Raw genomic sequence first — 26,304 nt, 5'->3', positions numbered from 1 at the left:
TTCTCATTCCCCCATGCCACCCCTCCTGTCTCACACTGGAAGTCTAGGAGCTGTTAGCAAGGGGTCCCTTAATGACCTTCCCTAGAGGACGGTGCATTACCCAGAAGCAGCCGCGCTTACTGAAACCAGCCACTTTCCTCTTTTTTCCTTCTCCCAACCAGGTGACTCGGGTTTGGAGAGCACCCCAGCTCCCAGGTGCAAGGTGTTTTCTGTCCTAGAAAGGCTTAGGCCCAGTGGATTCACCTGGATCATTTCTAGCTTTGCAGCCAAAGCGGTCTTCCTTGATCTTGGACCAGAAAGCCCACAGACTCAGGTGTAGGCTTAGGAAAAGGGCGGTCAGGAGACAAATCTGTATGCTTTGGCCCTAGCCTAGGCCACCTCTGGCCTTCCAACATTTAATTAATTAATTAAGTCAAAGTCCTCCAATGTGGTTGAGCCCAGCTTGGGACTGGTAATAAAGTGAGTGGTTTAGAGAATAATTCCCGGAAGAAGCAATAATTAATTACAGTATTTGGTGGAAGGACAGCAGGAGAATATTCTAGGCAAAAGATGCAGCTGCTCTAAAGCCCTGAGCACACCTGGGGGCATAGAGTGCATCCCCAGGTGTGAGTGGTCAGAGCAGAGAGGCAAGGTCTAGGCGAGGGCGCTGTGATCTTGCCTCTGCACTCTATGAAGATGCCCGCTTCCCCTCGGATCTCCCCAGGGCCATTTAATCTCTCCCAAAGAGGCAAAGGCTCCCTGACTCATCCATCTGCAGTTACCTGCAGGGTTCAGTTAACTTTCCCTTCGGAAAGGCATCCGCCACAAAACACAGCAGGCACCTCCAGGACCAGCATGTGTCGCTATCCCAGTGACAAAAGCATGGCTGTTGCCCGTTTATTCCAGAGTTCTGTTAGGGGAGAGTGTTTCTTGGCCTCTTTCTTCCTTCTTCAGTATTTCTGTAAGTCAGCAGGATTTATGAGCTGCTCAACCAAAATCAACTGAAGGTAGACAACGTGACCTCTGAATGGGTCAGCCTCCGAAATTGTGTCCTCCCATCTACACCTGTGGCTGTTCTGGTGCTTGGAGGGATGGCGGCAGGGTTTGGCAATGTAGGCTGGAAGAAGGCTGGCCTGCTGACCCTCACCCTGCTGGAATTGTGGCTCTCAGCAGTGTGGTCCCAAGAACAAGTTGCACTGAACTCAAGACTCTCAGAGCAAGGGCAAATGTCTCATGCATAAAAATTCAGAGTCCCAGATTAACAGTCATCAGTTTCCCCATCGATGCAGTCTGCAAGGACGGAGCCCAGCTCACTCACTCCAACCTGATGGCCATAAAAATGCCATGAGGGCTACAGTGCACTGAGTCATTCACAGAGATTCCTCCCTCTACAAACAGAAGTTCTAAAGGAAGTAAAAGCTAGGAATCTATAACTTACACACACACATGCACACACACACACACACACACACACATTCACATACAGATACGCCAACATGGCTCAGCCAGTGCTGACACATTTAACACATGTTAAGTGAGCACTTTGCATGTCACAGGCCCTTTTCATGTGGATCACAAATTAACTGGAAGGTTTATTAGATAACACTACAGAAAAAGAAACAGCCGAAAGTCCGGAGGTGAGGTGTTAGCCACAGGGCTCTGACAGCCAGGCGTATTTCTGCTCTACCTGCTGAGCCCCACTGATCAGTGTTTCACAAGCGTGTGTTGTGCCAGGCTCCTGCGGCAGGAGTGGTAACTGAGGCAGTGTCCTTGAACCCACAGGGTTACAGTGTCACCAAGGGAGGATTGGGAACAGAGCTGCAACCCTGGACTAGCGGGAGAGCCACACTTAACCCTGCTTCTTTATCTCCCATGCATCTACATTTGCTCCGTACCCGCTCCATTATCAGGAACAAAGTGATTCTAGGGTTAGAAATAGGCAGAAAACATTTAGATGAACGTGTCCTTGATACAGGTATTGATCGACTTATGACCTATGCAACTTACGACCATTCGACTTTACAACTGCAATCACTAGCCACGACTGTTCTGCGTCTGGAAGAGCAAACGTTGCCCAGCTGGGCGTACGACAGTGCGGACCAGCTTCCGGCAGCACTACCATCTCCGCATACACCATTTCAACTGTACATATAGCCTACTCAACTTACGACCAAATCGTGTTACGACCGGGTCCCAATCGTGGTCGTAAGTCGAGCACTAGCTGTTCCGGGATCAAGGCTGCTCTTCCATATTTTCAATTGCAAATGGCCCTAGGCTTGTGCTTACCCCTCATCTGCTGACCCCCAGATAGAATGGAGATTCAGATGCGGGAGAAAGGTCTCCACTCTTCAGACCCTTTCTTGTTTAAAGTCTGTGAGAATGTCTGCTTCAGCAGGATGGGTAGACACAGAAGGGCTGCGAGGTGAGCTGATAATTGTTTCTCCTACCTAACTTGTATCTGCATCAGCCTCTTCTTACGTTCAGCCTCAGGCTTCAACTTGGAGTCAATAAAACATTCATCAGATGATGTGTTCCAGGCTGGGCATGGTGGCTACAATCCCAGCATGTTGGTAGGATGAGGTGCGAGGATCACTTGAGCCCAGGAATTTGACACAAACCTGAACAACATAGACCCTATCTCTACTAAAAATAATTTTAAAAATTAGCCAGGCATGGTGGCATCGGGAGGCTAAAGTGGAAGGATCACTTGAGCCCAAGGGGTGGAGTGTGCAGTGAGCTGCGATGGTGCCATTGTACTCTAGCCCGGGTGACAGAACGAGACCCTGTCTCAAAAAAAAGAGAGAGAGAGAAATGAAACTCCTTAGTCATACACCTAAAGCCAGTCTCTCCACAGTCACTTTATTAGTAATAAAATGATATTTTGAAGAAAAAAGAGAATATATTCTAAATTCTATGTCGCTAAGCTAATTCCAAGTATTGCCCAAAATTAAGGATTAGAAAAAAAACAAGAAATCCTAGGCCTTTGTCTAGGCCATGGAAGAAATGGGGTCTGCCTTGACATCGTGTCCTTCATCTCAGGACATGGGGCCCAGCCCCTCCACTGCTCCAGGAGGACCCCCGCCATGCAGGTATTTCATCTTTAGCTTTTCCACCGCATCCCCAAAGCATCGCTGGCTGATGAAATCCCTTCCAACTTTGCCAACGCAAACTGTGGCTTAAAAATGGAAATGAATGGAAATTGCAAAATAATACCTGAGTAGACATGAAAGCTCTAGGCTCCACGTGTAAGACACAGGCCCTGCCTGAATCAGTATGCTTCTAATGGCTTAATGGTAAATGTTGAACAAATTAGTGTTCCCTCAAGGTTGTCCTGGGGCACACGGAGTCACAGTCTTTAATTTTAATGAGCCTCTATTACACAATCTCTTATCGCCTCTTAACTGCCAGGGAAATGACCACCAGCTAAATGTACAGCAAAATACATTTCCACAAAATAGCTCACTTGGACCCCAAAGAAATTACCTTGAAATTATTACACTTAACCGTGGCAAATGCATCAGGGTTCATTTGAAAAGAAGTGGCCACCTGGCAATGCAAGTGAAATTATATCATTTGTCATTTCCTGAGGATTTCAGGTGGCGCTTTTCTCACCATATCTGATTTAATGCATTTTCTCTTTCACATGTAAATATTTAAAAGGTAGCTGATCCTCTCCCTCTCCTAATTGACTTGACTGGGCTAATTCAGGAGACTGTGACCTGCAGCTCACCATTCTGACTCTGTAGTCGGAGTGCCAGCCTTGGTACTTACTCTCTTTGTGACTTTGGACACTTTATGATATCAAAGATGCGAGGGCATACCTCTCTGATATCTATTTGATGAGATAATACATATTAAAAGCCCAGCACAAAGCCTTGTACACAGCAGTTGCTCAATACATGCGTCCTCCTTTTTCCTGTTAATGAATCCCACCAGCCAAGACCAGAACTATATCTACAGTCGAACAAAGTTGGGTTTATCCCTTGCTGCAGCAGGACAGAGCTGTCTTGAGTCAAACAGAAGATGGAAACAACAGTTGGTTAAACATGGGTGATAAAAAGAATCATGTGCTATGGTAAAGAGCAGCTCTGAGATGCAGAGAAAATCCTAAGATGCAAGGAAATTCCTGTAGTGTTTCCCAGAGGCCCCCCCCCCCAGGGCTGAGGGAGCCCCTCCAGGAAGGGCCAACCTCAATGGATGTCTGACCGTAGGGAAGGCAAAGCTGCCCGTCTCCTCTGACGATCTCCAGCTGGGCCTGAGTTAAGTTGATGTAGGAGAAATTAACAGAGGAAACGCAAGCAGATGTTTACAGGCACGTGACTGCTTTCAAAAACCCGAAGACCCAAAAGCAGCCAGGCCTAAGTGCTTATGCAAAGGGTTGAACAAAAAGTCATAACTGTGAAAAAGTAACTAAGTCTATGGAGAGACTAAAGACAAGGGTTATTTTAACAAGAGCTTTTTAACTATCAAAACACATTCTGTTTGTACCCATTTCTCTCAGCCTCAACTCCCCATCTCTGGAGAGGAGAATGTCTTTTCTTCCTGGTAGAGGGAAGGCATCTTCCATATGAAAGTTCCGTCCCCTGCTTTCAGGAAGAAAAGGAGAAGTCAGAGTCCCCTTTGTACATCTGTGGTTTTTTCTTCTTTCTTTTTTTTTTTCTGAGACAGAGTTTCACTCTGTCACCCAGGCTGGAGTGCAGTGGCGCCATCTCAGCTCACCGCAACCTTTGCCTCCCAGGTTCAAACAATTCTCCTGCCTCAGCCTCTCAAGCAGCTGAGACCACGGGCATGCACCACCACACCCAGCTAATTTTTGTATTATTAGTAGAGACTGGGTTTCACCGTGTTGGCCAGGCTAGTCTTGAACTCCTGACCTTAGGTGATCTGTCCACCTCGGCCCCCCAAACTGCTAGGATCACAGGTGTGAGCCACTGTGCCCGGCTGCATCTGTTGATTTTCAAGTGTCTTTAGCTCAAAATTGTCCCTATGCCAAGCTGGCATATCTGGAGATGGCATGTTCTGAAGCCCTTCAAGACCTTGCTGGAGAAGGTGTCTGCCTGGTGGAGAGCAGAGAATTCTCCATCTTGGCCAAGCTGGAGCTGATCTGGAGTTGGTGGAGGTGCAACAGGCTGGCTACCCAGTGGAGTGCAGGTGGGGGAGCAAGCAATGGCAACAGCGGTGGGGGTGTGAGTGAGGGGCTCCCAGGGCAGCTCAGACACGCTCTTTCCACATCCAGAGGTCCGTGGACAGGTTGCCACAGCTGAGACTCTAGGGTCACAGAGGGATCTCTTGCAGGCCTGTGACTCGGACAGGCTTCACCTCATGTCCTTGCACTGGGGGCAGAGCCTCTGCTATCCCGCTCCTCAAGCCTGTGCTGGAAATTGCAGGAAGCCCCTTCCTCCTGCCATGTCCCTCCAGTGCACACTACCGAGAAAGCCTGACGTTGGTTCGCTTTAAAAGCAAAATGCTTAAAGGAATTCCGTTGTCATCGCTTCTCTGCCTTTTGGCTAAGATCAAGTGTAGGAGTTCTGTTGTCTGTTCTAGAGCTTATATGGAAGGGTGCTTTGGGAGCCAGGTAGCAATATGTTGATAACTGATGCAAAGGGACCTATATACCTTAGAGAATGGTGAGGTGGCTCAAAGAGTCAGGAAGGGCTTATTTTAGGAATCAGGCTCATGGTGGGGAGGGCTCAAGGAAGCAGGTGTCTCTTGTAGACTGAGCACTCTCAGAAAAGCAGGGGTAATTCAGTTATTGGGCCTCTTAATCCATTTCATCTGGGAGGCGGGAAAAATGGAGAGCACTAATCTTACTGAAGAAACCGTCGGGAGAAAGCGATGTTTGGGGTTGTACGAGGTTTGTTTTGTTTTGTTTAATTTCTTGTATTAGTTTCCCAGTGTTGCTGTAACAAATTGCCACAAACTTAAGGACTTAAAACAACACACATTTACTTTCTTACAGTACCGGAGGCCAGAAGTCCAAAGTCAGTGCAAACAGCTGAAGTCAAGCAGGTTATGAGAGGAGAACCCGTCTCCTTGCCTTCCTCAGCTTCTAGGAGTCACCTGCCCTCCTTGGCCCCTTCCTCACGTCACTCCAACGTCTAGCTTCCGTTGTCACATCTTCTCTCCACTGTGACCCTCTTGCTTCCCTCCTGTAAAGACCCTTGTGAGGACCTGAGGCCCACCCAGGGAATCCAGGAGAATTCCCCTGTTATCTTAATTGCATCTGCAAATCCCCTCTTGCCACAGAAAGTGACACGCTCTCAGGTCCTGAGAATTAGGATGTTATCTTTGGGAGGCATTATTCCGCCCACCATATCTCTATACTGTATTCAGACAAAATTGCAGGTTGGTCCTGTGCCACGTGGTCAGGTCCTGGAGAGCCCTGGTCTGATCAATGCTGCTGTGCTGAACGCTTTATGTTCGGCTGGGGGACAGCACCACCTGGTGGTAACACTCGGTAAAGCATCCATCGGCTGCAGAGCCGCTTTTCCTTTGGGGTCCTCTTCGCTTTTCCCACGGTCCCCGCAATCCCACCCATCCCTTCCGGCCACAGCCCGCCTTCTTAGACACAAAGCAGGCAGGAGTTTGTGAGAGAGAAGGTGAAGTCGTGAGGATGCCTCGTGATAAGATCAGAGCCTGTTCTCCGCTTTCCTCCTTCCCTCTTTCATTGGAGAATTTCCTCAGACACTGCAGGTGCATCCTTGTGAATGCTGAAGGCTTTCTGGAAATCCTCATTACTTCTCATATTTTCCTAAGTGAGCAGGAACTTGGGTAAGACCTGTATGTCATGACCCATTTAGATTCCTGTTCCTGTTTTGAAGTTAATGACTTCATCAGTGAGTTAAGGCTAGGAGTGTTCATTGTGTTTTCTAGAAAAGTCGAAACCAAGCGGAATCACAGATACACAAGATGACAGAATCAAGACTCAGAAACCTCTGAGTAGGCTGTTATTGTGCTTCAAAACAAAAGAAATAAAAATTCATATAAATAAATGTAAAATTTAGCATTTTAGTTCAAGCCATCAACCGCGTAGACATGGGAAGAAAATACCCTTACAGAGATCAAGTAGGAATTTTATTTCACTGTAGCTCAGCAAAGATAATTTAAAATTGCTGCCAAAAAGCCAGGTCCTTCTGGTCTGGACCCGCAAAAACAATTCAGTAAAAGGAAGGTACCTCTACTGTGTGTGTCCCACCACACCTGAGGACGGATTTCCCTTCCATGTTCATGACTTCAAGAGTTGCATTAACAAATGTCAGCCTACCATGTACCCAGCACTGTACGGGGCCTGAGGACACAGAAATATAAAAACCTAAACATAGAAGGTTAATATATCTTTAAAACTGTGTACTATGTATCCATAGAATGAAATACTAGCCATCCACGACAAATGATTTTTGTTGTGTATTTACTGAGCCAGAAGACATTCGTAATACATCATCAAGTTAAAAAATATACAAAATATAATATGTTCATTGGGTTCCATCCCTTTTTTACTGAAAAAGTTGAAAGAATATACATTAAAAGTTAACATTGATTGTCAGCAGGCAGTTTTTTTCTGTAAATCTACATTCTTTTTTCTATAATGAACATATATTACTTGTATCTTTTTTTTTTTTTTTTGAGACAGAGTCTCGCTCTGTTACGGGTGGGGAGGTTGGGGGGGAGTGCCGTGGTGCAATCTCAGCTCATTACAACCTCCACCTCCCAGATTCAAGCGATTCCTCTGCCTCAGCCTCCCAAGCTGGGACGACAGGCACACGCCACCACGCCTAGCTAATTATTTGTATTTTTAGTAGAAACAGGGTTTCACTATGTTAGCCAGGATGGTCTTGATTTGACCTTGTGATCTGTCTGCCGTGGCCTCCCAAAGTGCTGTGATCACAGCCTTGAGCCACTGCACCCGGCCTGTATCCCTTTTTAAAGTTATTTAAGAAGATATAATTTTGCTGTATATTTATTAACACAGACATTTATAATATATCAAGTTAAAAAATATACAAAACAACGTGTTGGTAGGGTTCCATCCCCTTTTATTTAAAAAGTTGAAGGAAAATACATTATAAATTAACATTTATTACCAGTAAGGAGTTTTTTTCTGAAAACCTATATTTTTTCTATAATGAACATATATTATTTGTATCCATTTTTAAAGTTCTTTAAGAAAATAGAACTTAGTAACAAATTTAGTTTTTAAATTATAGGAAGTATTAGGGGGCGATCATCACCTGCCGAGGCATTGCCAGGCAGGCTGTTAGTTAACAATGGTATTTTGCATTTTACCATTTAACAAAAGAAAGTGAATAAATGAACAGAAGTGCAGTGGCGGCCAGGTGCGGTGGCTCACACCTGTAATCCCAGTACTTTGGGAGGCCGAGGTAGGTGGATCACCTGAGGTCAGGAGTTCGAGAGCAGCCTGGCCAACATGGCAAAACCATGTCTCTACTAAACATACAAAAATTAGCCAGACATGGTGACGCACACCTGTAGTCTCAGCTACTCGGGAGGCTGAGGCAGGAGAATCACATGAACCCAGGACGCGGAGGTTGCAGTGAGCCGAGATTGCGCCATTGCACTCCAGCCTGGGTGACAAGAGCGAAACTCAAGTCTCAAAAAAAAAAAAAAAAGTGAGGTGGCAGTTACCCAGGTATGCCATCAGATGGCACCAAAGCAGCTAATATTTAAGAGCAGACACTGAAGCGCTTTTGCTCCAAAGAAACAACTACATAAGATTTTAAATATTTAAGAGTATCTGGATGGAATAAGTGTTTTTGTTTGCTTGTTTGCTTGCTTTGAGACAGAGTCCCAGTCTTTCACCTAGGCTGGAGCACAGTGACGTGACCACAGCTCACTGCGGCCTTGACCTCCTGGCCTCCTGAGCAGCTGGGACTACAGGTGCAAACGCCACCACACCCGGCTACTTTTTAAAATTTAATTTAAAATTTTTTGTAGAGATGAGGGTCTCACTGTATTGTCCAGGCTGGTCTTGAACTCCCAGACTCCAGAGATTCACCTGCTTCAGCCTCCCAAAGTGCTGGGATTACAGGCATGAGCCACCACAACTGGTTTGTTTTGTTAATGATGCATTTGATGTTACACAAAACTTTTCAAAATGATAGCCAAGCATGCAAATGTTTGCTTTAATGGTTTTTCGGGGTGGGGTGCTTTTGGATTTTTGTAGCAATATGACTCATGCACAAAAACCTACTGTACCACATCTGTGGGTCAAAAATCTAAAATGTTCTTGAGATGTGATGACTCTTTGACTCTTAACCCTGACTGTACAACGATCTCTTAAGTTTCTTGGAGGCAGTTTCAAGATTCTGATGCAGACAGTCATTAATAACAAATGATTACTCATCGCAGTAGCTGGTTCTCATTGGGGTGATGAGATGTGATCACTTCCTTGCCCTCTTTCTTCCCTGCCCTCTTTCTTCCCTGCCGCTCTCTCCTGCCTCCCAAGAGCACAGCTAGCTCCCAGCATCTTTGCTCATCTGAAGGACAGTGTCACCTAATCAGGCCAAGTTTGAGCAAGGACTCGGGAGCATATCTACTTCTGAGTCTGTGCTGCTGCCTTCAACAAGTTGCTGCTTGTTCTGTCCCCTTCCTGTACACAATTGACATGGTTCCCATGGGAATGCCCATGTTGGAGAGCGATGCTGTGTTTTCTTATAGCCCCCAGCTTTCGTCATGCTGACCATAGCAGGCATTAAACTCGCTTGAGAAAAATGAATGGTTATGAGAGAAAGTTTTCCACAGGTGGGCACAAAAAAGGCCCAGAAAGCTCTAGGAGCTCACAGTTGGGGAAACACACCTAGACTCTATGGGTGGTAAAAAGACTGCTAAGACTACGAGGCAGGAGAAGCCACGTCGGGACACACAGGACCAGGCTAATGATTCTGACCCCAGCATTGGTACTTTGTCCAAGGGCAACAGGATCAGAAATGTGCATCAGTCCAATGGTCACTGTCTGTGCGCTCTTCCCGAGAGCTTCACTTCCCTCCCTCTGCTGCCACCTCACCCAACCTCCCCTGCCTGCAGCAAAGAGAAATCATTCTCATTGGGATAAGTGAGAAAACTATGACTGTTTACCCTACTTGACTCTCAGCATTTGAGTGTGTGTATGCGTGTGCACATGCATGAGATCGTATCATGAAATTTAAAAATCCTGGCCAGGCGTGGTGGCTCACTCCTGTAATCCCAGCACTTTGGGAGGCTGAGGCAGGTGGATCACAAGGTCAGGAGTTCAAGACCAGCCTGACCAACATGGTGAAACCCCGTCTCTACTAAAAATACAAAAATTAGCCAGACATGGTGGTGGGTGCCTGTAACCTCAGCTACTTGGGAGGCTGAAGCAGGAGAATCTCTTGAACCCTGAAGGCGGAGGCTGTGGTGAGCCAAGATCACACCACCACACTCCAGCCTGGTGACACAGCAAGACTTCATCTCAAAAAAACAATAATAATTCAGTGAGATGATTCTTAAGAAAATTCATTACTATAGATGTGGCATATTCTATATCAGAGGTTGACACTGGAGATTGGATCAAGCAGATTTTACTCCATGAAAATGAGCATGGACCTTAATCCTGTAGGTAAATTATCCACAGAAAAGGTACATCACCTGGAGAGCTATTCATAAAGGGTCTTCATGGCTGGGCATGGTGGCTCATGCCTGTAATCCCAGCACTTTGGGAGGCCGAGGCAAGGCGGATCACGAGGTCAAGAGATCCAGACCATCCTGGCCAATATGGTGAAACCCTGTCTCTACTAAAAATACAAAAAAAAAAAAAAAAAAATTAGCTGGGCGTGGTGGCGTGCACTTGTAGTCCCAGCTGCTCAGGAGGCTGAGGCAGGAGAATTACTTGAACCCAGGAGGCAGAGGTTGCAGTGAGATGAGATCGCGCCACTGTACTCTAGCCTGGCACCTGGTGACAGAGCAAGACTCTGTCTCAAAAAAAAAAGGGTCTTCACTTACCATGCTCAAATTTTTGTTTTCAAAGAACCCCAGCAAAGGAAGAGATGGGTTTCCATTTTCTCCGGCTGGTGTTTTTGAGTCAATGCTGATGAAATAAGATACCGGAAAACCAGGGTTTGAAGAGTGACGTCATTCCCCCAGGGGAGATTTGATTCCACACAGGGTAGCGATGTGCTTCTAAAAGTGTCTCTTGTTTTCTTCCTGCAGCTCGATCATTATCCTTCTGTGAGTTACCATCTGCCAAGTTCATCCGACACACTCTTCAACTCTCCCAAGTCGCTCTTTCTGGGAAAAGTTATAGGTAAGAATGTGGTTCGTTAGGTATAAATGTACGTTAAGAATACATTTGGGTAATGTGATTTTGGATTTTAAAACTATCAGGTAAATTTCTCTCACTGGGGCCAGTCACGAATATCTTCTCTGTACAGAAAAGTTGCACGGTTGTTCTTGGTGTTTGTACAAGAGAAGCATCAGCAAATCATCTTTGGGGTAAATTGCTCGTGTACCTCATTCTGAAGCTACTCATTTGCCTATCAAATACATTGTGATTAGGCTGGGGGTGGTGTGTGATGTCTGTAATCCCAGCACTTTGGGAAACTAAAGCGGGCGGATCACTTGAGGTCACAAGTTCAAGACCAGCCTGGCCAACAGGGTGAAACCCCATCTCTACTGAAAATACAAACATTAGCTGGGCACACGCCTGTAGTCCTAGCTACTCAGGAGGCTGAGGCGGGGAGAATCGCGTGAACCTGGGAGGTGGAGGTTGCAGTGAACCAAGATCACACCAGTGCACTCCATCCTGGGTGACAGAGCAAGACTCTGTCTCAAAAAATGAAATAAAAATGAAAAAGAAATACATCGTGATTGGTGCTGGGGGCTTCTAAGTCAATGTTGATAATGGAACTGGTGTTTGCTGTGTGGCATAAACTACAACTCAGGTGAAGGCAAGTCTGCTCCAGGCTTCTCTATGGAGAATTTGGTTTATTACAGGCCTCTACCTACTAGCAATAGGATGTAATTTAAAATTTCGTTTGTCAAAGCATATCGACATGACTCTGTCTTCCTCTCACAAGAAAGTGCCTTGATATTATTTGCAGATTAGAAAGACAGTAAGAGCTTTGACAGTGTGACAGAACACCCTTCCCCACGTGTGATTGTGAATTCCAGAGTCTCCTTGTCCTTCTCTTCACCAGAGGAGGTTAGCACTGTGCAAAGCTAAAAATGTACCATGAGCCTCAGATATGTGAAGGTTACACCCTAAATTTTTAAAATATGATTGATGAAGTATTTTTAAGTATTTAATGTCCAGCCAGTGAATTTTTTTTACTATGAGGCTGTGTACTGTGAACCCCAAATGAAAACAGTAAGATGGTGGTGACATTCAGGTGGGTAGGGAGGTCCCTTGGTAGCCAATGGATAGAAATGATCAGAATAGCATTAATGGTAAAAATTCTCACTTAAAATCATGGAACAGGGGTCATAGAAAATGAGGAGGGAGCAGGAGACTGAACCTTTAATAAAAATAATATTGTGCACTGATGTCAGATTTTCTGTAGGCCAGGCTCCAATTTAAGCTCTTTGTAGATATTAACCCATTTAATTTTCATAACAATCGTATGAGGTAGTTGAGATTATGATCTCCACTATTTAGATGAGAAAACTGAAGCCCAAAGAGATTATGTAACCTGGCCACCTGGCTAATAAGTGGCAGAATCAAAATCTGAACTCAGTCAATCAGACATCAAGGGAGCTCTTTCCTGTGCTGTAATCCCTGTGGCGGTTAATCTAGAAATGCAAAGAGGAAGACAGAGAGGATGGTTGGGGCAGGAGGTAAGCACTGAGGTCGACCAGTTAAGGGATAAAACCCACATCTTGTGCCAGCAAGTGGTCAAGAACAAAAAGGATTTCTGGGTTTAGAACCAGGCACACACCAGTCCGGCTGGTGAAGGAGGCATCCAAAAGACAGTGGGAAAGCAGGTGTGTGCATGAAGTCCAAGACCACTCAGTGAACAAGATGGTAGGGAGTGGCAAGTGAAAAGTCAAAGGCTGGAACTGGAAAACAAATGAGGACTCAAATGTATTGATCATTGGTCCTTAGATATGGTACGAAATGAAAGGATAATTAAATCTCTCCTGCTTAATCCTTTGCATCCTAAAAACAGCCCACAGGCATTCTCAAATCTAGTTTTGGGTTACCTTACCCTGATGTCCTTATCTGAATTTTCTCCAACACTTTCTGTAGTTGCTGTATTTTTACAGATCTTATCACCACTTTTACTGTCTGTGAACAAGAAGAGACTTTGTGACATTACCTGTTACAAGTGTAAATATAGGAAACGAACGTCACAACAATCCAGTGAAATGAGATCCCTGATTATGAACCTCATTTTGCAGATGAGAAAACGGAAGCAGAATAAGGTCAATTTGACAAGAATTACTCAACTAATCTTGGGAAAGCAGAGTTTGGAAGTGAGGTCTCTCTGATGAGAGTCCAGACTCTTAAGTAGATCAAACAAACTTGTCATTCATGGTCAAGCTCCAGAAGAGGGATGTGTTTGAAAGTTGAGCAGTGCCATCAGTTAGCAACAAAAGGTGGCTGTTTAATGGGGTAGGGCCTTGGCATTCATAAGGCATGGATCTGAGACTTTGGTGAATACCCACTTTCCACCAGAGGCACTCCCACAGTTCAGTCAAGAATACTTTAAAATGTTAAGTGCTCCTTCAAACCATGTGATTCCATCAAACAGACTCTACACTTTGCTACTGTGATGTTCCTGGAGATACTACACTATGACATTCCTAAAGTAACATCAACTATAAACATGTCTGAAAAAATAGACTTTTTATTTCTTTGTGAAACCTACAAAGTCCAATTTTGATGGGAATGTTGGCTGATTTCTGGGTTCTGTCACTATGAGGAATATCCTCTGGTTCCTCTTTTTTCCAGATCATGTAACTAAATTCACATTTCAGCACAATTGTAATAAACTGTATGGCCTAGACCTTCAAGGTCATGAACAAATAACATCATGAAGGCCACATCTTCTACAGCTAAGAATGTACCGTGCCATCAATCTATGCACAGCTAAAAGTGTGCCATGAGCCTCAGATACATGAAGGTTACTCCCTGACTTTTTTGTACACCCAAGGAAAAGGTTGCTGCATACACAAACTAGGTAACTGTGTGTGTGACAGTGAGTTACAGAAAGTACACATCAACACCCATGAGGAAGTCCCCAGTTCCAAGACGGAAACGGTGTCATGCATGTGAGAGTAGTCAGGGTTCCAGCAATGGAACCTTGGTGCACTGACTTCTAACAGAGATCGTATCTCATCCCTACAAGCCCGTGACCTCCCTGCAGACCAAGATAGCATCTCATAGGTCCACCATATACTAACAAGGAGCAAGTGAGCAGTAGATATTTGTTGATTAACAAAGAGTAAAAGGGGAACAAAACAGAAAGAATATCGTTGTAGACATATACTACAGGGTGAGAGGGTATGATGATCCTAACAGAATCAGTAAGATTAGCACAGAGGTGAGATCTGCAGTCCTCACGTAGCTCACAGCCTAAAAGTGGGCATCTGACAATCATGGAGGAGAAAGAATACGGACTTTAGAATTGGGCAGAGCTGGTTAGACTTGAATCCAGTTCTACTCTGTTAGCATTGAAATCTTGGCCATGTTGCTTTCTTAGTGAAACCTCTCGGAGCCTGGGTTCTCTCAGTTGCAAAATGGGGAACACAAATACCAACCTGCAGGTTGTTAGCTCCCTGAGGGCAGAGATTGCTGGGCAGAGACTCTTTTTTTAAACTAATCTATTTGCAGCAGTCTTATCAGTGCCTAGCATATAAAAAGGGCTCAAATAATATTTGTGGAGTACATGAACTGCTCTTTTAATATTAAGCTTGTCTTAAGACGTATCCAACACAATGCCTAATATATAAATAATCATTTTTGATGCTGGTCACCTGCCAGTTATTATGCTATATGCTGTAAGTACAATACAATCTGCATTCCTCACCGCACCACAGACCTTGTTACCCTCGTTGTATAGAAGAAGGAACTAAGGCTCAAATCGATTAAGTTATTTTCTTAAAGTAGGGTTTCCCAACAGTAGAACTATTGACATTTGGGGCCAGAAAATTATTTGTTAAAGGGGCTGTCTTGGGCATTGCAGAATGTTTAGCAGCCTCCCTGGTCTTTACCCACTAGATGTAATCACGACCCCAAGTTGTGACAACCAAAAATGTCTCCTGACATTGCTAAATGTCCCACAGGAGGGAAAAATCAGCACCAGTTGAAAACCACTGACTTCAAGCCACCCAGCTAGTCAGTGGTGATGCTGAGATTTGAAAAGCGTGATTAGCCAGGCGCAGTGGCTCAAGCCTGTAATCCCAGCACTTTGGGAGGCCGAGGCGGGTGGATCACGAGGTCAAGAGATCGAGACCATCCTGGTCAACATGGTGAAACCCCATCTCTACTAAAAATACAAAAAATTAACTGGGCATGGTGGTGTGTGCCTGTAATCCCAGCTACTCGGGAGGCTGAGGTAGGAGAATTGCCTGAACCCAGGAGACGGAGGTTGCGGTGAGCCGAGATCGCGCCATTGCACTCCAGCCTGGGTAACAAGAGTGAAACTCCGTCTCAAAAAAAAAAAAAAAAAGCATGATTTGTGACCCAAGACCTATGCTTTGCTTTCTGATGACACGTGCATCTTCCAGAATGATGAGGAAGCAAGGATGAGATCAGATATTCTGAAGCTGAAATTCTGTTAATACAATTGAAGGAGTCACAGTGAAGACCCCAAAAAGTCATGTCAGTGCCCATATTTGATGTATTTCATAGGGGCAGGATTAAGGAGGAATATGCTTAAATGTCTCTTTGAAAACAACATATACTTCAGTGACAGACAACCCATTTGCGTTTCCTAGCTGTGTAAAAATCCACCTGTTCAGACATGCGTATTGAACTTGCAGCAAGTATGTACTCTGGCCAGGTTTTGAAATCCCCTGGAGATTCATGACCCAAAGTTGTTGATTTGCTAGGTCAGCTGCTAATCAGAAACTGATCCTACAAAAGAAAAAGAAGAAGATGGTTCTGAATACCTAAGATGACTTCACACTGAGCTCTTTGATGAGCACTGCTCGAAAATGGAACATAAAAAGGCTGGAAAAAAGGCTACCTAATCAAAGACAAGTGTGATCTTTATATAGGGGATGGAGGATATATTTTCAAGATGTAACAGTGTGATCACTGCCAACCAACAGCAAACTTTTAGAATGGATTCTTCCATAATCCTGAATGCTTCCAGAAGGAATTCAGGATCACTAGCAATCAGCAAAGTTCCACAAAAGAGAAATCTCACCAGACTTAGTTATGTCCATCTTTTCTCCCTTATTTTCATCTTTTACCAGCTGAGTGATATCATAGACTTTATCTTTCAGCAACAAATTTAATAGTCTCTCAAGAAATCTTCAAGGAAGAGAAATATAACTTGAAGCTGAAAGTGGGGTCCTCCGTTCGTTCACATCCTTTTCAACATTTCTATTAATGCCTTGGAGAAAGACACAAATAGCGTGTTTATTAAGTTTGCAAATGTCACAAAGCTGAGAGGGATGGCTTAATATGATGGATTATGGAAAACATTTCAAAACCATCTTGACAGGCTAGGAAGATGGGTTAAGAATAATAAGATGAAATGTGGTAGAAATAAATGTAATTGCCGCCGGCGCTATGCCTCCTATAAAGCCTGCAGGACTGTGAGCCAATTAAACCTCTTTCCTCATTAATACCCAGTCTCGGGTACTCCTTTATAGCAGTGCAAGAACAGCCTAATACAATCTCCTACTCTACCGTCTGCCAATTGTATGACTTTGTCAGGTTACTTAACATTGTGTGTATCTGTTTTCTCATGTGTAAAATAGGAATAGTAATGATCTCTTTGTCACAGGATTCAGCAAAATAATACATGTTTAGCAGGTAGCACAATCTGCCACATAGTATACGTGTAATAAATATCAGTTTTTTTACTTTGTCATAATCAGCAAACATATACTCATTATATGTTAGGTGCCAGGCACTGTATAAGTCCCTGGAACATCACTAGGGCCAAAGACATGCACAATTTCTGCCTTTGGAAACTGTATATTCAAATCCAGTTCTCAGAGGTTTCTCTTGGGAGAACTCAAAGCAAGACAGGTGATCATACAATGTGTCAGTATGCACTGGGTCACATTTTTAGAGCTTCAGTTTCTGGAAAAGAAGATAATGGAAAGGCAATTAGAAGTAAAAAGACAAGAGGGTGGGATAAATGGAAAGAAGTATAGAATTATTTGGGAGCAAGTAGGGAGGGCACTCGAGCCAGTCCAGGAGTAAAGAAAGGCATCTGAGAGGAACTAACACAGAAGCGGGACCCTAATGATGTGTTAGAATCATCTGGGTAAAGCAAGGGCTAAAGTTGAGGGCATAAGGATGAGGGAGGTCAGCTCTCCATTCTACACAGCAGTCCACCCAAAACTGTGGGGCTCAAAGCCGTAGTTTATTATTTCTTGCAGTTGTGGATTGACAGGGTGGTTGTTCTGCTTCGTGACTTCAGGCAAGATATAAGAATGACTGGATAGCCCCAAATAGCCTCATTCATGTGGCTGGCAGCAAGTGCTGGCTACCCAGGAGCTCTCTGGGGCCACAAGCCCGGAGGTCAGTTCTCCTTCAAGGCTTCCAAATCATGGCTGCGTGGGCTACCTCCCAGCATGGTGGCCGGGCTCCGAGAAGGAGCATTCCAAAAAGCAAACAGAAGCTGGAGGTCTTTAAGAGCCATCATTCTTGCCACATGCTATTGACCAAAATCTGAGTTCCAGCCCATGTTCCAAGAGAGAGGAAGCAGACTCTACATCTTGGTGGCATCATGGCCAGGTCACACTCCAAAGAAACGTGCCATGGGAGTTACGCTTGTGACATCTTTGGAAATACAATGTGCTATGAGGGAAATTTGAGGAACCACCACAAGCTGCATTCAGAATGGTGGAAAGTAGGATGTGAGGATGCAGGTGATAAAAACGCCACAGCATAAGCAGGGTTCAGATCAAAGCGGGCTTTACCAGCAGGGCCACATGTCCTGCTTTGCCAGGGACAGACCCAAGCTACTCCTGCCAGGACGAGAGAAAATTACTAGCAGTGCCCACTTTTACTCTAATAATGGGACTGTGCAGATTGATACATTGTGCCATCGCCTATCTTGTTTGGGTTCTCCCAAGAGAAACCCCGGAGAATTCTTTTTGAATATAAGAAGTTTACCTGGGACTGGGTGCGGTGGCTCACACCTATAATCCCAGCACTTTGGGAGGCTGAGGCGGGCAGATCACGAGGTCAAGAGATCGAGACCATTCTCGCCATGATGAAACCCCGTCTGTACTAAAAATATAAAAATTAGCCGGGTGTGGTGGCGGGCACCTATAGTCCCAGCTACTCGGGAGGCTGAGGTGGAAGAATCGCTTGAACCCAGGAGGGGGAGGTTGCAGTGAGCCGAGATTGCGCCATTGCACTCCAGCCTGGCGACAGAGCAAGACTCCATCTCAAAAAAAAAAAAAAGAAGTTTACCTGGAAGACAATCCCATAAAGCAAGCAGGAGAGTAGAGATGGGAAAGGGGTGGAGCATTGTCAAGCCACTCACCACTGTGGGCAATTAGACCATAATCCTACTGAGGCACCCTGGAAGATGGTGCGAGACGTGCCTCTGAGTGTCCCAACCAAGGCAGAGGAAGCCAGGGCGTCTCTCCACCTTCTGCCATCCTGCACGGATGAGGGCTGCTTCCTGCGGCACCAACTCCCCAGCATTTCTGGCTTGTCCCGTGTTTACATCCAACACGCTCCTGAGGCCAGACGAAAGTGCAGATGACAGGGAATCACAGTCAGCGTTTCCTGGAGCAGGACTGAGGTGAATCCTGGCACTGACAGGCATCTGCCATGTTAAGGATTTATTTATAAGCCATGTTAAGGTTTTAATGTTATCTTAGGGGTGTCGAGGAAGTCAGGGAAGGATTTTTTTAAATCCAGAGAATAACATGATCAGATTGACAATTCAGCCAGATAATACCATCTGCAGGGTGCAAAATGCATAACAGGAAGTGAGAAACTGCAGGGAGACCAAATTGGAGGTTGCCATGGTTATCACAAAATTGTACATTGTCATGCACAAAACAGCTCAGCTATGCAGAGAAAATGCAATGTCTTTATCTGCGCCTGGTGATCTCCTATTCCTTCTGGGTAGCAAAGGCAAATCAGCTAAACGTCCAGGCTTGTTTAAAGCCGATTCAGACTTAATCATGTCAACATTCCTTCCGGTTGTGCTCTGTCCCTCATGAATAAAAATGTTCAGTCTCTAAAGAGCCTTCCCCATCCCCTGCTTCTTTCTATAAGGTGGTGACCAGGTGTGTAGAATACAGAAGGGGACAGGCAGCAACATGTGTAGCTTTAGCATTCTTATGATGCCATGGGCTGGGAGGGGCCTGGATGCATGCTGGTACTGGAGTTTGCAGGGCCGGGCATCTGCTGGCCTCCAGCCCAGTGTCCTGTGTCCCTGAGTGCCCCTTGGAGCTTAAACTGTGGTTGATGAACTTGGGGTCCCTTTCTTTGACTCAGGCAGTGTTCCCAGGGGCCACATGCCGCACTCCCTTTGCTTACTTCCTGTGCCCTCAGCTCCCGCTTGAGAGACCCCTACGCCCTAAGTCTCTGTCGCATCCTCCATCTCCCCATGGCAGTTGTCGTCAGCTGTCAGGCAGTCAGGGCTTTCCTCTCAGGCTTCAGGCTGCACGAGAATGAGATGATGCATGTGAGGACCGGAGACCCTGTCTGCTTACTCTTCCCTCTCTACATGAGGCGGGGCTGTCCCACGTCAGTGCAGGACCCCCTACACAGCAGCCTCTCCTCAGAGCCCCAGACTGGGAAGCAAGGCAATAGCCCCAAACCCTGAGTCCCCTCCCTCATCCTTTAGAAACTCACTTCTGCTCTCTCCACCAAAGCTCAGCTCTCCTGTCTCCTGCTGTGTCTTCTCCTTTTCTCATACTCCTCTGGGACATTAAGAAAAAAAAAAAGCTTTGCTTTTACTTCCTACACCAGCCAGCTAGTGACCAAAAAAAAAAAAAAAAAAAAAAGTGCCATATAACTAAAATTCAGTGGCTTAAAACAATAAGCATATATATGCTTTTTAATATATAAAGCATATATATTATATATACTGTTTTGTTTTGAGACGGAGTCTCGCTCTGTCACCAGGCTGGAGTGCATTAGTGCGATCCTGGCCCACTGCAACCTCCAACTCCCTGGTTGAAGCGATTCTCCTGCCTCAGCCTCCAGAGTAGCTGGGATTACAGGCACGTGCCACCATACCCAGCTAATTTTTGTACTTTTAGTAGAGATGGGATTTCACCATGATGGCCAGGCTGATCTCGACCTCTTGACCTCGTGATCCGCCCACCTCAGCCTCCCAGAGCACTGGGATTACAAGCGTGAGCCACCACGCCTGACCCAATAATTATATTTTTATTACTGATCTGTGGGTCAGCTAAGTGTCGGTGGTTCTGTTGTACACCTCTCATCTTTCTCCTGGGACCGGGGAGTTAGCATGGGCATGTTTTTCTCTGGTAAACATACAAGAGAACAAGCCACTCCCACAAGCACTTTCCAGGCCTTTGGTCTTCCATATCCACTAACATCTGATCATCTAAAGGAAGTCATGGGGCCAAATCCAGAGTCAAGGATAAAAGAAACTCACTCTCCCTTCAGTGAAAAAAACCACAAAGTCACATGGCAAAGGCCACAAATACAGGGAAGGGTAAAGAATTAGGGACCACCAGTGCTGTCTTCCGTACTTAGGAGGGTTGACGCTGTCTCTATATAGCAGGAGAACTCTGTGACCTCCTCCATGTACTAAAAAGTCTGAGTAAAGGAATTTGGGGAAATCATTTATTCACTCAAAAGTATGTGCAGTGCTCATAGGTAGCAGGTGCTGGGCACAGAACGATGGATAAAACAAAAATCTCTTGTCTTTATGAAGCATGTAATCTCATGGACGTAGACAAAGAATGAGGAAAGAGTTGTGTCATAAATGTTAGCAGTAAGTGCTATGAAGAAAAGTAAAAGAGGCTTGGGGGTAAAGAGTGTTACAATGGCCAGGAAAGTGGTCTTGGAGGAGGCAACTTGTACACAGTGGCCTTAACAAAGTGAGAAAGCCAGCTATGCAGACCTCTGTTAGAAAAGCCTTCCAGGAAGAGAGAATGGCAATCCAAAGGCTGTGAGGTAGGGACAGGCCTGGCCTGTTCAAGGATGACAAGAAAACCAACATGGCTGGAATACAGCAGTCAAGGGACAGAGTGACAGGAGACAGATGAAGTCAGAGGGTTGTATGGCAGCCGGATGGCACAGATGGAGACCATCATGGAGAGTCTGTATGTTTTTCTGAGTGAGATGAGAAACAGCAGAAGGCTTTGAGCACGTAATTGATGCAATCGATTTATATATTAGAAAGATCATTCCAGCTGCGGGGTGCTGTATTAACTACAGAAGGGGTGGGCCGATATAGGGGCAGGATAGACACTAGAGACCAGTTCAAATACAACTGTGGGGTCCATGTGAGAGATAGAGGCACGTGTACCAAAGCAACAGCAGTGATAGTGATGGAGAAATCTTTGGACTAGGAATATGCTGAAGTCAGAGCCCATAATATTTGGTGATCAACTGGATGTGGTGGGTGAGAGAAAGAAAGACGTCAAGAGCGTTTCCCAAGGTATTGACCTGAATAGCTGGCCCGATGGTGGGGCTGCCTGCTACAATGAGGAACCCTGGGAGAGTAGTACTTTAGAAACTGTGGATTAAAAACTAAGACTTCCACTGTAGACACATTCAAGACTATTCCATGGATGCATGGCACTGAGGTGTGTATCAGAAACCAACCGCCACCTGTAACAACCCGGCCTTCTCCCGTCTTTACCTCCCATCTCCTCCTCGGGCAGATAGATGTCTTGGGTTGACTAGGACATTGATCATTACTGGGAAAGGAAAAAGGAAAAAGCCTACTGATAAACATCAGAATATATCTCCATTATGAAGTCTTTCAGGTGTTCCATATGAACTCAACAGTAAAGAAGAACAAATTATTGATACACAAAACAGTTTGGCTGAATCTCTAGAGAATTGTGCCAATGGAAAAAAAAAAGCTAATCCCAAAAAGTTACATGCTTAAGTGATCCTATTTATGCTTAAGTGATCCTATTTATTGCATAAATATTTTGAAATGACAAAATTTTAGAATTGAGGACAGATTAGTGGGTGCCAAGGATTAGTGACCAGGACAGGAAGGAAGAGGAAGGAAGAGAGGTGTGGTTGGAAAAGGAAAACGAGGGGGTCAGACACGGTGGCCCACACCTGTAATCCCAGCACTTTGGGAGGCCAAGGTGGGCAGATCACTTGAGGTCAGGAGTTCGAGACCAGCCTGGCCACCATGTTGAAAACCTGTATATACTAAAAATACAAAAAGTAGCCAGGCATGGTGACAGAAGCCTATAGTCCTGGCTGCTTGGGAGGCTGAGGCAGGAGAATTGCTTGAGCCCAGGAGGCAGAGAGGTTGCAGTTAGCTGAGATCATGCCACTGCACTGCAGCCTGGCAACAGAGCTAGAGTTCATCTCAAAAATAAAAAAAAATTGAAAAGGGAAACAAGCCATTCTTCTGCTGAGGGAATGATTCATTATCCTGATTGTGATGGTGGATGCACAGGCCCACTCAGGTAATAAAACTGTGCAGAAGCACATTTGCACACATACAAGAATACAAAATCTGAATAAGATCAGTGGATTGTATCAGTGTTAATATCCTGGTAGTGATACTCTGCTCCAGATTTGCAAAATGTCTCCACTGAGGAAACTGGGAAAAATACACAGGGGATCTCTCTGTACGATTTCTTACAACTGCATGTGATTCTACAATGGACTCAGTTAAAATTTCAATTAGAAAAAGCAATAAAAGGCTGGGCACAGTGGCTCATGCTTGTGATCCCAGCATTTTGGGAGGCTGAGGTAGGTGAATCACCTGAGGTCAGGAGTTCAAGACCAGCCCAGTTAACATGGTCAAACCCCATCTCTACTAAAAATACAAAAATTAGGCAGGCATGGTGGCGGAAGCCTGTAATCTCAGCTACTTGGGAGGCTGAGCAGGGGAATCACTTTAACCTAGGAGACGTAGGTTGCACTGTGCAGAGATTATACCACTGGACTCCAGCCTGGGGAACAGAGTGAGACTCCATCTCGAAAGAGAGAAAGAAAGAGAGAACGAGAAAGAGAAAGGAAAGGAAGGGAAAAGAAATAGGGAGGGAAGGAAGGAAGGAGGGAAGGAAAGGAAGGAAGGAAGGAAAGGAAGGAAGGAAGGAAAGGAGGGAAGGAAGAAAGGGAGAGAGGGAGGGAGGGAGGGAGGGAAAGGAAAGGAAAGGAAAGGAAGGGAGGAAAAGAAAAAGTAATAAAAGTAAAAGAAGATGAAGTCCACACTCTTCCGTGGAGCCATTTATTCATGGGATGATATTTAGTCAGTGTCTCCCAGGGGTTAGAGCCCCGCACCCTGGGAGCACGATGGACAGGAGGGGGACCTGCGGGGTTTAAGCCACCAGCTCTGCCTAGTCCCTCTCCACTTTCCTGCACTAGCCAGTAGAGATTAGGAAATATGTGGGAATTATTATTTATTTACAGCTTAGAATTTTGTAGTTTTTTTAGAATCATTACTGAAGAGAATGATTAATATAATACGTTTCTTTAAAAAGGAGCTAGAGAAAATGGGGTAGATTAAACTGCCTGCAACTTCTCTCAAGGAGAGTCCCCAATGGCAGCTTATCGCCTTGTGATTTATCTCTACCTCCTAAGAGTAGAATGCAGCGAAATTGATAAATGAACAAATGGCAAATAGTTAATTAAAATTTCTGGTCAGTTGCCTTTGCGTTTTACTATAAGGACAACAGCAGCAGGGAAGCGCTGATGAGAAAGCTTATTTGAGTGATGGGTGAGAATGTTTAAACTGAAGATGAGAAATGATGTCCTGTTTTTCATATCATAAAGAACATACAGCATAGCCTTAATGTCCCAAATCTTCTCAAGACTGAAGGAAATCTATTTTAAAAGAATTCACTCCGGAAGTTATAGTTCAAGGTTGGCTTCTCATTCTCGTTTAATTGTATTAACTTTCATTCTTAGAAATATATTGGGCTTTATTATTATTGTTGCCTTGCAGAATCATAGGGGGCCCTAAGAAATAATTTACTGAAACTTTGTCACATTGCAGCTGAGGAAAACGAGGCCCAGGAAGGTTAAATGAAGCCAAAGCCACATAGCTGGCACTTCAACAACATTTATTGTTGTTGTTGTGTGTTTTGCTTTTGTTCGTTTGTTTGTTTTGAGACAAAGTCTCACTCTATCACCAGGCTGGAGTGCAATGGCTCAATCTCAGCTCACTGTAACATTTGCCTCCTGGGTTTAAGCAACTCTCTTGCTTCAGCCTCCTGAGTAGCTGACTACAGGTGTCTGCCACCACACCCAGCTAATTTTTGTATTTTCAGTAGAGATGGGGTTTCACCAGGATAGTCTCAATCTCATGACCTTGTGATCCACCTGCCTCAGCCTCCCAAAGTGCTGGGATTACAGACATGAGCCACCGTGCCCAGCCTTCAACAACATTTTCAATATAATATACTGTCAATATCAGAATAATCGTTGCTTGTCACCCAAATGTGTCTTTAACAAGGACAATTAATAATCCATACATCATAACCTGCAAACATACTCTCAATATTTAGATAAAACAGCTGCAAAGGCAAATCTTTTCCTAAGTGTAGGCTGGAAGAGGATATTTTGGACATTGAGGGTTAGGCTCAGCACTGGCTCTGTGTCGGAACACCTGCAATTCCAGCCGCCCCACCTGCTCAAGGAGCTTGAACAGGTTTCTTACAAATCTCAGCTTCAGTTTTCTTAACCATGAAATGAGAATGATAGTAGTGCCAATATCATAAGCTTTATTATGAAGTTGAAAGAGCGGTCATGAATGTAAGGAGATTATCACATAGCCTGGCACACAGTGAGTGTCTAGTACATCTTAAGCAGTATCATTACAACCATTACATCTGATCGTTGACTTTTAGCTTATACAAATAAGGAATAGCTGACTCCAATCCTGGGTCACTCATAAAAAGAACACTCAAACAATGAAAAACTGCAAAAACTTTTGATTGAAAACCAATGGTACTATCATCTTTCCATCTTGTTTTCCAAAATTAAATTATTTTTAATTAATGAAAGCAACCCCTCCAAAAAATCATTTATTGTTCAAATGTGGTGAGAGATCAGAAGTTCTGTTTTACAACATTTTTAGTATTTGGTTAAAAAAGATTGTCAAAAGCACGTATTTCTGTCCCAGATCTTCAGCTCACCTGTCTTTGACATACAGCATACTTTTGCATATCCAATTGTTTTCAAATAAAGTTGAAAGTCAAAATTCTAGGCCAAGCTCAGTGGCTCACACCTGTAATTCCAGCACTTTGGGAGACCGAAGCAGGTGGATTACCTGAGGTCAGGAGTTCACGACCAGCCTGACCAACATGGTGAAACCCCATCTCTACTAAAAAAAAAAAAAAATAGAAAAAATTAGCCAAGTCTGGTGGTAGGCACCTGTAAGCTCAGCTACTCAGGAGGCTGAGGCAGGAGAATCACTTGAACCTGGGAAGTGTAGGTTGCAGTGAGCCACTGAAATCATGCCATTGCACTCCAGCCTGGACAACAAGAGCGAAACTCCATCTCAAAAAAAAAAAAAAAGTCAAAATTCTTCTTCTTATGACACTCCAAGATATTCCAGGAGTCATGGAAAATTTTTGAATTTATGTACATACAGTTGATCATTATTATTATACATTTCATATTTGCAAATGTACCTACTTACTAAAATTCATCTAGAACCTCAAAAGTAGTACTCATGATGCTTTTGTGGTTATTTGCAGACGTGTAGTGCAGCAAAAAATTTTGTCATCAGTGTGTACATTTTCATTTGAAGTCAAACATGATGATGCCCTGCCTTCCAGTTTCAGATCTTGAACAAGCGTCATTTTTGCAGTCAATTCAGTGCCATTTTTTTTCATTCTTGTGTTTGTGTTTTTATTGGTGATTTCACTGTGTAAAATGGCCCCTAAGTGAAGTGCTGAAATGCCTGCTGCCATGTAAGATGTGCCTTTCACTATCTGCCATGATTATGAGGCCTCCGCAGTCATGTGGAACTGTGAGTCCATTAAACCTCTTTTTCTCTATAAATTACCCAGTCTCTGGTA

The 26,304-nt window shown here is 44.6% G+C and overlaps 1 protein-coding gene across 1 annotated transcript in view; it reads left to right on the top strand.

The window, feature by feature from the left end:
• Positions 1–26,304, top strand: part of CNTNAP2 (contactin associated protein 2) — a 2,272,324-nt gene that overhangs the window by 2,111,440 nt on the left and 134,580 nt on the right. Inside the window, exon 21 of the mRNA XM_032245220.1 lies at positions 11,164–11,257. Within this exon, the coding sequence (XP_032101111.1) occupies positions 11,164–11,257 (94 nt within the window). The remainder of the gene's footprint in view (positions 1–11,163; positions 11,258–26,304) is intronic.

The sequence above is a fragment of the Sapajus apella genome, unplaced genomic scaffold, assembly GCF_009761245.1.
Source record: "Sapajus apella isolate SASKATOON/1434 unplaced genomic scaffold, GSC_monkey_1.0 scaffold56, whole genome shotgun sequence".
In the NCBI taxonomy this organism is placed as follows: domain Eukaryota; kingdom Metazoa; phylum Chordata; class Mammalia; order Primates; family Cebidae; genus Sapajus; species Sapajus apella.
The sequence above is the reverse complement of the archived record's forward strand: the minus strand, read 5'-3'. Positions and strand labels throughout refer to the sequence as shown.